At 31.6% G+C, this 16,178-nt stretch overlaps 1 protein-coding gene across 1 annotated transcript; it reads right to left on the reverse strand.

The window, feature by feature from the left end:
* Positions 1–4,481: 4,481 nt before the first annotated feature.
* Positions 4,482–6,854, reverse strand: LOC126708911 (transcription factor RAX2-like). Its single transcript, XM_050408911.1, has 3 exons — positions 6,580–6,854; positions 5,575–5,704; positions 4,482–5,249 (listed from the first exon to the last, which is right to left on the reverse strand). Exons 1-3 carry the CDS (start codon positions 6,713–6,715, stop codon positions 4,718–4,720), a joined length of 798 nt encoding a protein of 265 aa, XP_050264868.1. The 5' UTR covers positions 6,716–6,854; the 3' UTR covers positions 4,482–4,717.
* Between the last annotated feature and the right edge of the window lie 9,324 nt (positions 6,855–16,178).

Below are 16,178 nucleotides of genomic sequence, written 5' to 3' on the forward strand. Positions count from 1 at the left end.
GAGACCCACATTAGAGAAACCTTTTAAGTATATATATATATGTGTGTGTGAAGCTCCCTTCTAAAGACTTGAACCTCAACTCTTCCTCAACCTACAAGAACTTGTACTTGTGAAGTAATCATTACGTCAAGAGTATGCTGTGATTGGTTGAATGTAATATTAATAGTAAGCTAATATTTGACATCATGTAAATCTTCCTTGACAACCCTATGAATGTTGAACCCCTATTCCTTTCTACATAATAAAAGGTACTTTAATTAGTCTTTCTGATACCTCTAATGAAGAAGAGAAACCATGGGAAGAGAAACCATGGGTATGTGAACCGGGGTGCTCTATAAAGTTTTCTTATTTTATGATTCGTATTTCAGGAAAGTATGATTTAACAGATTTAATGAAAGTTTTTTTTTTTTTTTTTCTTTCATTCAAACCCCCATGTATTCCATTTAACAAATTTTATGATTTCATGTGTGTATATATATATATCTTCATTTAAAATTTTTAATATGATGGCAGAATTTAAAAAAAATTTATTATTTGAAATAGAAATTTCATTCTAGCTGAATTTAAGTATGAGTTGTGTTAATGAGCACTGTAAAGTGCCCGTTAACAACTTTTTTGACCTTTTTTTGGCAATTCTTTGTTTTTTATGCGGTTTTATGTCATTTTTTTTTCAGCTTTATAAGCTGTGTGGCCAGCTTTATAGAGAGAAAAAAAATATTAAAATAAATTGTAAAGTTACTTTTGTGTCTTTTTGTTTTATTTATCTAATTTTTTATTAAGTGAGACTCACATTAAGGAAACATTTTAAATATATATGTGTGTGAAGCTCCATTTTAGAGACTTAAACCTTAACATTTTCCAGCTTCTTCAACCTACAAGAACTTGTACTTGTGAAATAATCATCACGTTAAGAGTGTGCTATGGTTGAATGTAATACTAATAGTAAGCTAATATGTGACATCATGTAAATCTTCCTTGACAACCCTATGAATGTTGAACCCCTATTCCTTTCTACATAATAAAAGGTACTTCAATTAGTCTTTCTGATACCTCTAATGAAGAAGAGAAACCATGGGTATGAGAACCGGGGTGCTCTATAAAGTTTTCTTATTTTGTGTTGATGTTGTTGTCGGTAAGAAGGAATATTCATACACATGTAATGCCACAAAGAACTGGAAAGAGGACATTATGATGCCAAGTTTAAAGGTGAATATGCAAACATAAGAGAAAACAAAATGCATGGCCAGCTCATTGATTCTATTTAAGGTATTCCTCAATTAGGAAGTCCTATCCAACTCTGGCTTTGGATTCTTTAAGCAACCTCTTGTGAAGTAATTAATGGAATACAAATTTAGATATAGGACAATGAGTCAAATAAGTAATAAAGCATGGGGCATGGTTTATATATAGCTAGTTAATTGGCATTAGTAAACTATCCATGTAATTTTTTGATGCTAAAGTGTGTTAACGTTTTATATCGAGGAAATCAATAATGAACTTGTTTATGTATTAGGAAAGTTCACGGACTAGGGAAAAGGTTATTGTGGTCCTGAATCCTGATACCTAAGGCCAAAATTTATATATATAAACTTTTCTTGCTGGTTAAAATGTTAGTTTCAGTGAGAGAGCTTGAAATAGAGCTGTCCTTTCCAAAAAATTTCTTTAAACATTTGAAGTTGAGGATAAAAAAGAATACGATTCATTAAACGTAGGCATCTGGCAATAACCATTCCTATTTTTTTTATTTTTATGAACAGCTATAACTAGTCCTACTAGATATGAATGGCATGTTCTTAATATTTGTGAACGACGCATGGATGCATTTAATAATAGTTTCTCTGCATTGAAATTGTTGTAGGAGCAAAATTTAGGTAACATACTTAGGTGTTGTTTTTTAAGTTTTCTTCTTAAAAATTCAGCCATGTGACATTTTTCTCATAGAATGAAAGTGTATTTTTAGTTAAGTACAAATTTTAAAAAGGGAACCTAAGAAACATCACTTAAGTACTATATCTAAGTTTTGTACATTACTGTGAAGTAGACTTGCCATATATGTGTGTCTACAATAATACATAAAGAATGATTTTTTATGTGGGTTTCAATTAGCTCAAGTCTAGGTATGACAATTTTGCCCCGCCCCTCCCTGCTTCGCCCCACGCAGGTTTTCCTTACCCCACAAAGATGGTAGGGTGGGGATGAGGCGAGATTTTAGCCCCGCATCATGAGGCGGGGCGGGGATGGGTTTAGACTTTTTAGACCCAATCCGCCTCGCCCTACCCAATCCTTGCCCTGCCCTGCATTGATAATGATTAAATTGTAAAAAATTTATACCCTAAAACCCTATTATTTAAACAAATATATTATCAACTTATTTTATTCTACCCAATAAGGATTTCTACATTTTTTTTTTCTCTAGCAAGGCTGAAAATAAGGTACCAATTTTAATATTTTCTTTTGTCTTTATTATAAGCAAATTTATATACTATTGAATCATTGATTTTGTATTATGAGAATTTTATTTTTGTTGTGATATTGTCTTGTTAAATACTTTAATAATATTATTCAATTTTTGATAAAAATTAGTTTAATTTGATGGGATAAATTTATTTTTAATTTCAAGTATATTTTTATTAACGAAAAAAGTTTTATTAAAAACAATTGAAATAGTTGCAAGCAAATTAACAAGAAGTAGAGTATTACGGGGTGGGGCGGCGCTTCACAGGGCCCCAAGAGGCGGGGATGGGGAAAGAAAATTTTTCCCATACACGGGGTGGGGCGGGGATAGGGTAAGACAAAATCATGCAGGGCGAGGGCGAAGACCCCATCCTTCAAACCCGCCCCGCCCATTGCCATTCCTAAGCTTAACTGTTAAAGTCTCTTATGGTTGAATAAAAGATCTAGGGTTCAATTTCTGTCTACATCAAAAACCGATTGATGTATTGGTCTGATGATAAAGGGATAGATCAAGAGTAAACGTTATAAGTTGAAACTCTCTCTTAAAAAAAAAACTTTTTATTGAATATTTTTAATGTTGTCTTGTGAGTTTTCAAAACTTCATAATTTTTCACAACATCATTGTAATATATATATATATATATATATATATATATATATATATATTATAATTTGGGTTTTAGAGTTATAAATATTACTAAACTATGTCAATTTAAACTCATTAGAAATCAGCATTCTATTCGGTTAAGCACCCAACACTAAACAAAATGTAATTAAATTAAGTTTGATATTTTCTTTTTAAAAAATTAATTAAATTAGCAATATTGTTTTATAAGAGTTCTCTAATTTGACTTTTTATTTATTAGTAGTTATTAATTGAATATATACTATATATGAAGAAATTTATTAACTTTTTTCATGCATTACAAGTTAATTTATAATATATTATAAATCAAATATGTTTGACTTTTAGTCAACCTCATAATACCATGTCACACAAGCTTTGAAGCCTTACAATTTTACATGTCATTAACCTAATATATTTCCTAATTAAATTTAAATTCTACTATATATTTAAAACATTCATTAAAATCTTATTACATTATATATTTTTTAAATGATAGATTATATAGTTCTATATACAAACACAATATAAATGTCTAATACTAAAATATATAATTTTATATTCAAACACAATTATAATACTAATTATCATCATAATTATCTAATTTTATATCTAGATTAAAAAAAATCTAAAAAAAAATATATATATATATATATATATAAATATATTATGTTAAATTTTTACTGACCAGCATATACCTATACCGGTGTTCCAATTGATATTTCCGCATTGAATACCATAGTACAATTGCAGTATTGGTAGAAGAAGATAATTGATATTTCCCCTTAAGAAATGCATGTTCATACGATGCATGGAATGTTTTTTGAATTTCAAAAATAGGCAATTCTTTTTCTTTCTTTTTTTTTTTCTGTAAATACAAAAGAATTTACACTAATAGCATCCATTTATGATGATTGGTTTTATAATCAGGCAAAGACACCAATTAGGTTTTGATATGAATAAGTTTGAATCCAAATCTCTTATTCAATGATAAAAGATTTTATTAATTGATTTAACTGGAACACACATATTAATAATTATGTACTCGTAAGTTGTAATTGTAAGAGGATCTCTTTCTCTCTCTTTCTCTAGTATGTGGATCATCATAAAGCAAAAAGGGGGGGGGGGGGGGGGGGGCGGGTGGTGGGGGAGCGGGGGAAGAGAATCTTTTATTGTTACCGATTGATAGGGACATTTTGAGCTTTGAGATTTGGATTAGGCACAACTCCATGCAACTTTCGTGATCACTAGCCAGCAAGAAACAAGCATACATATTTGCTGATGGCATCTCCTGCCTTTCTTAGACAAAGTAAATAAACCAAATCTCCGAGACCCCACCATGACCTTGTCATTGAAACCTCACACAAACAAGCACCATTGTTAACTTATTTATCTCTCTATCTGTCTAAATATTTTACTCTTTTACTTGAATTGAAATTTGATTTACATTACATGTTCCTAAAACATGGCCTTTAATTACAATGAAAAGGCGTTTTCTCCTTGCCCGGATTTTGAGCTTTATATTAGCTAAAACTAGTCTTAAATCTTAATTGCCTACATTTTAAGGACAAATTGAGGTTGCTCCAGCTTTCTCACTAGTACTGGTCTATAATAACACCCTCAACAAGTCCTGGTGGCTCAATATTCAGGATATGTAAAATCAGCCAAATATAAGCTATTGCCTAGACCATAAGGAGATCCAAAGCTGAAATCCACTAAAGCCTTAGAATCTTCGACCTCAACATTTCCAGCCATTGGGACACTCGTGACCAAACCATTTGAAGAGGAATTTGAAATGCATGAACTTTCTTGGGACAATGAAACAGCATAAGTACTGTTCTTTGAACTTGCACCAACTTCTGAAACATCGATGAGTTCCGGGCAATATAGTGGAATTGGATCCGAACTTAAGCTATTAAACTTAGTGGATAGACGAGGAATAACATCAGTGGGGTTTTGAGATTGTGAAGCTGAAATACCAAAACTATAAGTTTCAGCTTTTGGGACACAAATCAGTGATGTTGTTGGTGTTGAGCCATATAGAGTTGGATTGTTAGGAGGGCTTTTCTCATTGTTTTTTGTCAGTAACTTCTTCTTCAATTTGGTATTCCAATGGTTCTTGACCTCATTGTCTGTTCTTCCAGGTAGTTGAGATGCAATGAAAGACCACCTAACCAACATGTTAAGTAAGAAGATAATAACTTAAGAGCAGTGTATAAAATTCCACGACAGACACTTTTATTTTATGTTATTTTCTAATGTATTATATCTACTTAATTATATTATATATTAGTATTAATAAATGAACGTTGAAGGTTGCACTCAAAATAAAAAATCATAGTAAATGAACGTTAAGATTATATAAGTATAATACATTAAAAAAAAATATATGCTTTCAAAAAAAAAAATAGTGTATACAATAAATTGACATAGTTTATGAACTTATTATTGGTCACCAAAAGAAAAAGGAAATGTGGAGGGGTAGATAAACTTGCCTACTTCCCATTTGGCTATAGAGGGTACAGATAGTGTTGTCTTCCTCTTCGGTAAAACCTCCATGCTTGATGTCTGGCCTGAGATAATTGAGCCATCGTAGACGGCAACTCTTGCCACATCGCCTTAGGCCTGATATGGTGAAGATTTGTAAGTTGGGACTAAAATACAAATAATTTAGCTAGGTATATCATTGGATAAATTAATTAATATTGGGTGCAATTTTCTAGTTTGGGAACACATTTAAACAATATGGATATGAGATCATGTTTTACTTGCCCTATGAAAATGGAGGGATTAGTGAAATTTTGCACGGTATACTCAAAGGGTTCATGCGAGGGGGGTTTATATATATATATATAATTTTTTGTTGAAGAAATTCATTGCATAGGAGAATTGAAATGGCAAAAAAACACGAAATTATGAGCAAAAGTAATTATTTTATAAAAATTATCATGCATATATATCTGTCAAAGGCTTTGAAAAAAGAGAAATAATGAACTCCTATATAATACAATGATTAATTACCTTATTTTTTATCATGCTACTTCAAAGTTAAGGAAATTGGGTTGGACGAATTAATTAGCTTAAAAACAGACAAAAATATCCTTCCTTGATCTTCTTTTGATGCAAAACTATAGAACTGACGAATATGAACTCCTATATAAAACAATGACTAATTACAACCTTATTTTTTATCATGCTACTTCAAAGTTGAATATAAGCCTTCAGTAGGAAAAACCAAATATAAGCTCATTAATGGTTTCTAAAAAAAAATAAAAAAATAAAAAAAAAAATAAAAAGCTCATTAATGAATACCTTTTGGGTAGGAAAAACATGTAAATGAATTGTCATTATTTGATGGAAAGGTTATCAAACAAAATGGCCTAAAAACAAAGAAGACCACTTATTTCATGTTTTTTTTTTCTTCATCTTTTAGCCAAATGGGTACCTTGTAAAACTGAAAAAAAAAACAAGTAAAAAAATGAGAAAAACAAGAAAGAAACCAGCTCTTGTAGGCAAAGTCATCCAATTTCCACCAGTGCCATAATTCTGAAGATAGCCCTTGAGAGTTGCATCTTCTTCTGGAGACCATGGCCCTTTCTTCACATTAGCTTTGTCACAACATGGAGCCCTTCCCATGGCTTAGCTAGCTAAAACCTAAATGCCGACAGCAAGAGAGTCAGAGGGAGGAAAACTCAGAAACTGTGTCTTACCCTTTGCATCAAGCAATGGCAAGAACTTTTCCTGTTGATGGGTTTATTAATAAAGTTGCTTGAGACACACAAAATAGCTTGACTTTGTATGACCTTGTCTTTGTTTAATATTATTATTATTTTGTTTCTATTTATATACCATGTTGGGCCCATTTCTTGTTTGTTAAAGATAAAGGGACCCAGTCTCAATTTTACCATCTGTTAAATTTTAACAACCGTTTGATTTTAATTTTATATTGTTTTTTGGGTTTAAGTTTCTTTAAATCATGATGACTTTAGTGAAAGTAAAGCATGCAAATTGGACGTTTTAAATAATTTGAACTGATTTTTCTTAGGTATACATATAATTAGTAAGATATATCCACCATATGGACTCAGTCCAAATTTGTACAATAGCAGCATGATATGGGGTGGTCACTGGTCACAACAAAACATTGACCTTGTCAATTACTCAAGTTTGTGTGGGAAGCAGCTCCCCTGAAGTACTTTAGTATTGTGTTAATAGAGAGGAACCTTAACTTTCCCTTTCCCACTTTATGCAGAGATAATCACCCTCCACCTTTTTTTTTTTTTTTTTTTTTTTCCCAATAATTTGATAATTGCAACGGGAAAGAGAATTTTAACCCTGAATACCTCTATTGAAAATATCAAGAAATGTCAACCGGTTAAGTTACAGAACTTTTGGCACAACATCTCCTTGTTTTAAAATTAATAGAAATTATTACATGATGAATAATTGAATTTCACAAATTCTTATGTACATATCATATTCAAAATTAGCTCTTAATTAACACATTGGGGGTTATATTATGGAATTATTCTATGAAATTATCCAGTATATTTGAACCATTGGTGTGTATGGGCGGAGATAAAAAAATAAAATAAAAAATCAAGTGGCAGGTCCAAATGAGGGGGGATGGGAGGAATTATAAATCAACTAGGTTTTTGGAAGAAATCATTTTGTTACAACTTACAAATTAGACATTTAATCGCAACACCTTTATTTTGAATGTTGTATGAACTTTTTTTCTTGGTTTCCATTTTAAATTTTCAGTGTTTGATCAATATCCCTGTTTATTGGCCAATGTTAAACCTTTTTCATTTTGGTGGATTAGTTTGAGAAATCTTAAAATGGTTTGCTGCTTTACTCATCCGATCGCTTATTATTATTATTGATAAACGATCGCTTATTCGTATATCTCAACTTTGCTTCCGTATATCACATGGTAACATCAAATTGATCCACATGATATAACATTGTCCATAAATAAATAAAATAAAATGTGAAAACCATGGCATGGCAATGACAAAACTTTATGGCGCCGCTCATATACATTAAAGGTAAGTTTTTAGTGGGGGCAGTTGAAAACTTTTATTTTCTATTGAAGGCAGTTGAAAACTTTGACAACTACTCATGTGACAAAGAAATGTTTTATATTGACAAGCATTTATCCCCGTTACAAAGAAGTTTGTGGTTTTATCATTAAAAAAAATAATAATAATAAAAGAAAAAAAAAAAAGAAAAAAAAGAAGAAGAAGCAGCTTGTGGTTGAAATACTAGAGGTAAAAGTGCCTTCTTAAGGTTCTTTTTGGCTTATTTTAGTTTTAATCTAAAGTAATGCTAGGACCACAACTTTGTTATAATTTATTCATGTGATGAGTTGTGAGTAGTAAAGTTATGCACTTATATAAACCCTTCACTCACAACTTACTAGTGGATAAGTTGTGGCAAAAGTTGTTGATAGGTGACAAAGAAATGTTTTATATTGGCAAGCATTTATTCCCGTTACAAAGAAGTTTGTGGTTTTATCATAAAAAATAAAAATAAAAAATAAAAAAAAAATAAAAAGAAGAAGAAGAAGCTTGTGGTTGAAATACTAGAGGTAAAAGTGCCTTCTTAAGGTTCTTTTTGGCTTATTTTAGTTTTAATCTAAAGTAATGCTAAGACCACAATTTTGTTATAATTTATTCACGTGATGAGTTATGAGTAGTAAAGTTATGCACTTATATAGACCCTTCACTCACAACTTACCACGTGGATAAGTTGTGGCAAAAGTTATTGATAGGACCAACGAACCTTCTTGCCCAGACGATCTTATCAATCACCTTCGTCCACCTTGCCATGTCATGGACGAAGTAAGGTGAGCCATTAAATGAAGGATTTAGTACCTCAGATAGTTACAAGACAGGTTGTCAGAATGTTGGAAGCTCATCAAAACCGACATTACTAAGCCCAAAGGCGTTACAAAAAGGCACTAAAGCCACAATAAAGACCACAACGGCTAGAAGCAATAAAGCTATATATAAACACCCTTCAAGACCAAACAAGGTACACATCCTAATACACAAATACATCATAGGTTTGATATTCTAAGCTCTCATACTTTCTTAAAGTTTCTATACACTGACTTTATCATCGGAGACTCTGTGGCAAACATCACACCGGTGACCACCAACGAGAACTTTTCACGACAATTTCAGGCATAGGGACGAGGTTGCTGACTCATCTGGACAAACCTACTCGACTGACAATTTCCACATCATCAGTTGTGGTCCTAGTATTTTGATATTTTCCTTTAACGGAAGATTCCTTAGTATGAGAAATCAAAGTCTTTCGACATCTTGGTCTCAAATCTATATTTATCTTCATTCTTTTGTCCAGCTACGGTAAGTCTATAATACCATTTTTTAAGGAAAACAACTTTTTTTTTTTTTTTTTTGATGAACCAAGGAAAACAACTTCTTGTGACTTACAAAACTTCATTTTTCATGGGCTTACTTTGCATCTCTTAAGTTGCTTTAATAAAATATTTTTCTTGGACCCCAAATATAAGTTTTGGGTGTGAAATTAAAATACATGTTTTTGCTATTTGTGTGTGTGAACACGGAATAGAAAAAAAAAAAAAAAAAAAAAAAATCTGGAATTTGCTCAAACTCCAAGACGAATATATAAAAGAAATTTACTGTTAGAGTGATTTCTAGTTTTCTATAAGTAATCCACTTGATTAACTTGATTTTGAAAGTTTAGTACTAAATTATCACAATAAATAATAGACTAAATTGAAATTTGCCCAATAACTCAATCAAGTAATTTATCCTAAATATTTTTTTCAAGATTAAAAGAAAACATGTCCTTTAGGTTAATTTTTTAAATAATAATTTTTTTTTGAGAATCTAATAATAATAATAATAATAAATTGAGCATTCTATGAATACCCTTCAAAAATAAAGTCCCACGATGGGTATAATCTAGCTAATTTTATTTTCTACTTCACACTGTAATGATAAGAACCTCAAATTAAAACGTAAAGAAACATTGGAGTCTTAATTGAAAAAAATAATAAATAAACAAACAAAAAAAACCTTGTAGTGATGTTTTATAAAGACTATAATGAATGATAAAATGAAAAATTTTAGGTACGATTCCTTAGATTTTATACTTTAAATTCTCAAATTAAATTCACACATTTATATTGACTAATATAATACAATGTTATCTTTTCTAAGTGTAAGGTCCTATCTATTTCAAAATTTGTCAATTTCATAATTCATATTAGGTTTTACAAATATAAAAGTTAAATGTCTATCATGTTCATTACTGTTAAATCTAGAAAATAAAATTTTAACCCTAAAATGGACGAAAATGCACAGTTTTTGAAAATGAGAGGACCTTAACTTTTGTTAATGAAAATTAATTCTTATTCAACAGATCATATTGGCCCAAGGATCTTCTGTCTCTTATGGGCTGTAGTTGGGTTGAGTATCAGGCCGAACCTAAGCCCAAGCCCGTTGTACTACTTCTATAAAATTCCCCAAGCAGCCGATCTTCTTCCGGCCCAAAGTGCTAAGGCACAGGGAGGAAATGTATTCCATATGCTTGTTTATCCGCCTCAATCCAATTCCAAATGGCTTTCCTTGATACCCAATTATTATTATTTTTTTATGTTAATTCTTTTATATATAATTTCACCCTATGAGTCTATGACGTCCTCTCGATGATGATTGATTTTATCATCAAGCTAATATATCAATTGATTTTTGTTATAGCCAATGTTCAAACCCCACATCTCTTGTTCAATGATATGAAACTTTACCAATTAAATTAACTGTAACCTACTTTTTTATGGTAATTATACGTCATACATATAAGAATAAAATATCTTTCTACACCAGTCTATATAATAATATGATGGCATCAACTAGCATTTTGTGGCATTATCATTGTCAGATCCGACCTCTGGCAAGTGGTTTTCCAAAAAGTTTGTTTAGATCGTTTTCCATTAGGCAGTCTTTTTAAGGTGCAAAATCTAAATTAACACAACTAGCTAGTTTATTCAACATGGTTCATTAATCCCCTCTCCCCCAAGATGTGATCTGATTGCTGATTAGACAATCCAATTTTAGTGGCTCAAATTTGTGAAAGTAAAACCTTTGTGTGAATCCGGATTTGTTTAATTGGCTAAAAGATATGATTTTGGTGCATTTTAGTCCACTCAAAATATGACTTCGTGACTTATAAATTGACTAGTTGAGGCTGATATGCATTTAAATTCAAAGAATCCTTTCTTAACGATAAAGACTTATCACTTATAGATAGTTGTTCTGAGTAATCAGTGTAGCGAGCACTGTAGGTAGTAATAAAAAGACCATTAGAGGCCTTTATAAAAATGAAGCTAATTGATTCATCACATTGGTACTGAGACAGGTTCATTTTAACATGTTCTATTAAATTTCAAGTGGTGTATCATTGTATCATCGTAGAACCTAAGAATTTTTCATATTGAGTCCTTTGTCATTACTTTTTATTAACTGTTCATGTTTAGTTATTTGACTAACTTGTAATTTAGTTTGTAGGTTACTATGAGAGCAGCAACAGGAAACCGAAGCGCAACAAGTAAAGTAAGTAAGCGAATAAGCGTAGAATTTGTGCGATTTTAAGGCCGAATAAGGCAATGCAGAGTTGCGTGATGGTGGAGAAAACAGTGACTCAAACTTTAGCGATTCCTACAGCTCAAAAGCAGAAACAACAAAGTGAGAAGAGTACCCATCTTGCCAGCAAAGTAAGAATGTTTTTTTAAAGAGGCCATCCTTCTGGTTTGGCAAGTAGAGTATAATTAAAATTAACATCTTCCTACATCATAACTAATTGTACATTTTATGTGATAACATTTTTTTTAAAAAAATTATTTGTTTTTATATGTTTGGATGCAACTTTTAAAATTACCTAAAATGATATTTTATATTGTTTACTTGTAATAGAAAATCAGTAATATTTCTCATAGGAGCAAAAGTCGTGATCGCAACGATAGAAGAGGTATGGCGTATGATGACAACAATAATGTGGTAATACTAATAGTGGTAGCATTGGTGGTGTGATGATAAAGGAGGTAATTGGTGTGAGTGGTGGGGGTGTTGGTAGAATCATAAATAATAAATAAATAAGAGGATGAAGGCACAAAGGAGTGGTGAAAAACGATTTTCAATTTTCTTCGACGTATTTCACGCTGACCATAATATATATATATATATATATATATATATATATATATATATATATATATATATATATATAATCTTCTTCTTTTTATACCGTATCAATACCACTTCAAAAAAAAAAAAAAAAAAATTCCTTGAATTATTAGTCTTCAAACTTGAATAAAAGGTAGTACTTAGACTAACTTAGTAGACATATCTTATCTATGAAACTGAAATTGGAAAGAATTATTGGAGCATGACAAAGCTTAAAGCCTTGCAATTTGTCATTCCCACTTTCAATATGTAATCTTTTTCCATTAGAAAATTATACGCCAATCTATGTAATATCTTATATTCAATGTCTGTTTGGATACTGCTTATTACTGAAAACTAGGGATGTGCATGGGTCAGGTTGGGTTAGGTTTAGCGGATTTTTGACTCAATCCACCATGGTGGGTTAAAAAAAATTCAACCCAACCCAACTCATCATGTAAGTCCAACCCAACCCACATGGGTCGGGTTGAACCCATGGGTTGGACAAATTTTTATTATTATTATTATTATTATTAAATTGAGTAAAAAAAAATATAAATATATTAAAAAAACCCAAAGATTAGTATCAATGTAACTTCTTAAAGGCAAACCACACTAATGACTAAACAATAATAATAATTTACTAAGGTTTGTGTGAATTAATTGGTTTTTATATAGGATAAGAAGAGTTGGTTATTTTAAAATTTTTATTAATTATATAATATTATATATATATTAAATATATGAGTGGGTCGGGTTGGGTTTGGCAGGTTTGAAATTTTATGACCCAAACCCAACTCGACCCACTATCAAAAATTTTTTTGTAATCCAACCCAACCCACTAAGGCCTAAAAACCGACCCAACCCAGTGGGTTGGGTTGGTTTTGGCAGGTTGGCTGCATACCCGTACTGAAAACTGAAAACTGAAAATACTGTAATAAAATAATTTTGAAATGTGTGAATAGTATCATGAGACTCAATTTTAAAGAAAATTTTGCTGAAATTCATATTTGTAGGTCCCGTGAACAGTGCACGAGACCCACACAAAAAACACATGGGACAGCACAAACGCAAACACATTTGTAGCTAAGCGTACACTCAATTGAATTAATTCTTTTATGGATTTCCAACATGAATATTAGTGGGATAAGAACCCTTCATGTTAAAATCCTTCAATTCTTTTGAATTTTTTTGTCAAATGTAAGACATGTGGCATTTATTCGATTTTGTGTGGTTTATATGGATTTTTTAAAGATTATTAAAATTTTAAAATACCATGTGTCTTACATTCAGATTAAAATTAAAGAAAATTTGAATAATTAAATGGGAGAGATCCTTTTAAAGATTGTGGAGTCCTACTATTTTCAATTGGTAAGTTGGTGCACATTTCAAATCATTTTGTCACCCATTAAATGGTGCAAGAGAAAGAATGACCAAAACAATTTTTTTTTTTTTTTTTTATAGAAAGTTTCAACCTATGGCGTCTGCCCCTGATAATAGTTCTCTATCATTAGACCAAGACACCAATCAGTTTTTGGTGTAGACAGGAATTGAACCCTAAATCTTTTATTCAACAATCAAAGACTAACTAGTTGAGCTAACTGGAACCACCAAAACAAAACTATTTTGAAAATGTTAAAGATATATTAGCCCATTAGTATAGGCCCAAACCTAATTCTACTTTGTGTGCAAGCCAAGTCTCCTACTTATACTAGAAGTTTATTAGTCTAGGGTTTAGTCTACTATATATACACATCTTATGATTCATTGTAACACAGGATTTGTACTACACTATAATATATTATTGATGTAACCCTTTAGGGTTTCCTCCGTGGATGTAGGCCATTAGGCTGAACCACGTAACTCTCGTGTGTTATTGTGTTTTATACTTTATACTTTCGCTTCCGCATCTATACTAGTATATTCAACATGGTGTATCAATGCTAATATTTAACATGGTATCAGAGCCACCTTCCTATGGCCATGGTTTTCTGTCTTTATGGTATATTTAAGAGCAATCTTTGTCTTCCTCGGTGTTTTTTTCACTGCGTTCATCTTCTTTGGCTTCCTACTGTTGCCGTCAAAACTCTCCGGTATAGTCAAGCCACCGTTAGAAGTCGCATGAACACTGCAAGATCATTGTCTTCCTCAAACTACTATCACAGAGCCAAACTTCATTCAAGGGATCTTCTCAACCTTATCAAATCTCAAGATTTCATCAAGCTTCCATCTTGAGTTTGAGAGGGGGTGTTAAAGATATATTAGCCCATTAGTATAGGCCCAAACCTAATTCTACTTTGTGTGCAAGCCAAGTCTCCTACTTATACTAGAAGTTTATTAGTCTAGGGTTTAGTCTACTATATATACACATCTTATGATTCATTGTAACACAGGATTTGTACTACACTATAATATATTATTGATGTAACCATTTAGGGTTTCCTCCGTGGATGTAGGCCATTAGGCTGAACCACGTAACTCTCGTGTGTTATTGTGTTTTATACTTTATACTTTCGCTTCCGCATCTATATTAGTATATTCAACATGGTGTATCAATGCTAATATTTAACAGAAAACACAAAGATCTTTTCTTTTTCTTGGAAAAATATTGAGCCATGTGCTTTTATTTGAGTTGTTTGAGATTTTAATTTTATTATCCAATAACTTCTTTCAATATTTGATTTTTATTAAAGGAATTTTGTGTTTACTTGGAGAGTTGGAGCATACAACTTTGAAGAAATAATCAATATCAACTCTAATGCTCTCTTTTTGCCATTCTCAATGAAATTAAAGAACTTTATGTTTGAGTGAGGCCCATCTTTTAAGTGAGGGTAGATTGTAATTAATTTCACCGTTAGCATATTTACATATAAGTTGGCATTAAAATTGCGGTTGAACCAATGAACTATTGAAGGCTTGAAGCAATAAATCACTATATCGGTCTCTCAATTGATAAACATTCGTACCATTTAGATAACTATGCTCGATGGATAAGATGAATCTGGGAATCCAATGTGGAAAGGAAAATGAAGGGTCTGGCTCACTGAAATGTACTAATTGAAGAGACAATGCATTGAAGGTATTTGATTTTATGCACAGCTCGTCTTGCAAGTGGAATATCATTTTCACGGACCATGGTTTACTCGGCCCCATGCGTTGGCCCATCTGCAAAGCAACGTATTATTGACTGAAAATGTTAGAGACACAAAAAAATTCACAATTTATATTACAATTTAGTGAATTCACCACATGATGAGTTGTAAGTGATGAAGGTGTCGACCTACCATTTTACTTTCATCACTCACAACTCATCACGTGGCGAATTGTGACAAAAATTGTAGATTATTTTATGTCTCTTGTTACCGACGAGTGAATGCATTACCCTACCATATCCATATGTTTCATCAAAGGATTCGTTGGACCCAAAAGATTGTTTTTTTTTTTCAAGAACAAATGGATAATTGTTCTAGATACTATGTTTTAACCTAAAAAGTCAGTTTCTTTTAAGCGTCAAATTTTGGTGAGGACACACACATGGACATGGCTTAGTAGTAAGATTGTTGAACCGACCCATGTGTTTCGGAGCAGACAAATACCTTTACCAAAGTGAAAAGGAAATGTGAACAAGTCCAACAAACATGGCAACAATCAACTGCTAGTTGAGACATCTACATTAAATAATGAATATTGACCTTGTATCAATGGCGATAGAACAATCATGAATAATTCATTCATATTGATTATCTCCAGTCTCCACACACTAGTAAATTGATCCCTCAACCCCATACCTTACTCATTATGGCACAAGCAAGTGTAGTTACAAGGTGGGACAGGATGTTCAAATCTCTTCCCAATTATTGAATTATCAAAAAAATTTGTTA

The sequence above is a fragment of the Quercus robur genome, chromosome 2 (assembly GCF_932294415.1).
Source record: "Quercus robur chromosome 2, dhQueRobu3.1, whole genome shotgun sequence".
NCBI lineage: Eukaryota > Viridiplantae > Streptophyta > Magnoliopsida > Fagales > Fagaceae > Quercus > Quercus robur.

What these genes read in the sequence shown, in the direction of transcription:
- LOC126708911 (XM_050408911.1), bottom strand. Translation starts at nt 6,715, where the DNA reads ATGGGAAGGGCTCCATGTTGTGACAAAGCTAATGTGAAGAAAGGGCCA. An exon ending in GACTTTGCCTACAAGAGCTG is followed by an intron (nt 5,705 to 6,579) that starts GTTTCTTTCTTG and finishes TCACCATATCAG; the next exon opens with GCCTAAGGCGATGTGGCAAG. An exon ending in TATAGCCAAATGGGAAGTAG is followed by an intron (nt 5,250 to 5,574) that starts GCAAGTTTATCT and finishes CATGTTGGTTAG; the next exon opens with GTGGTCTTTCATTGCATCTC.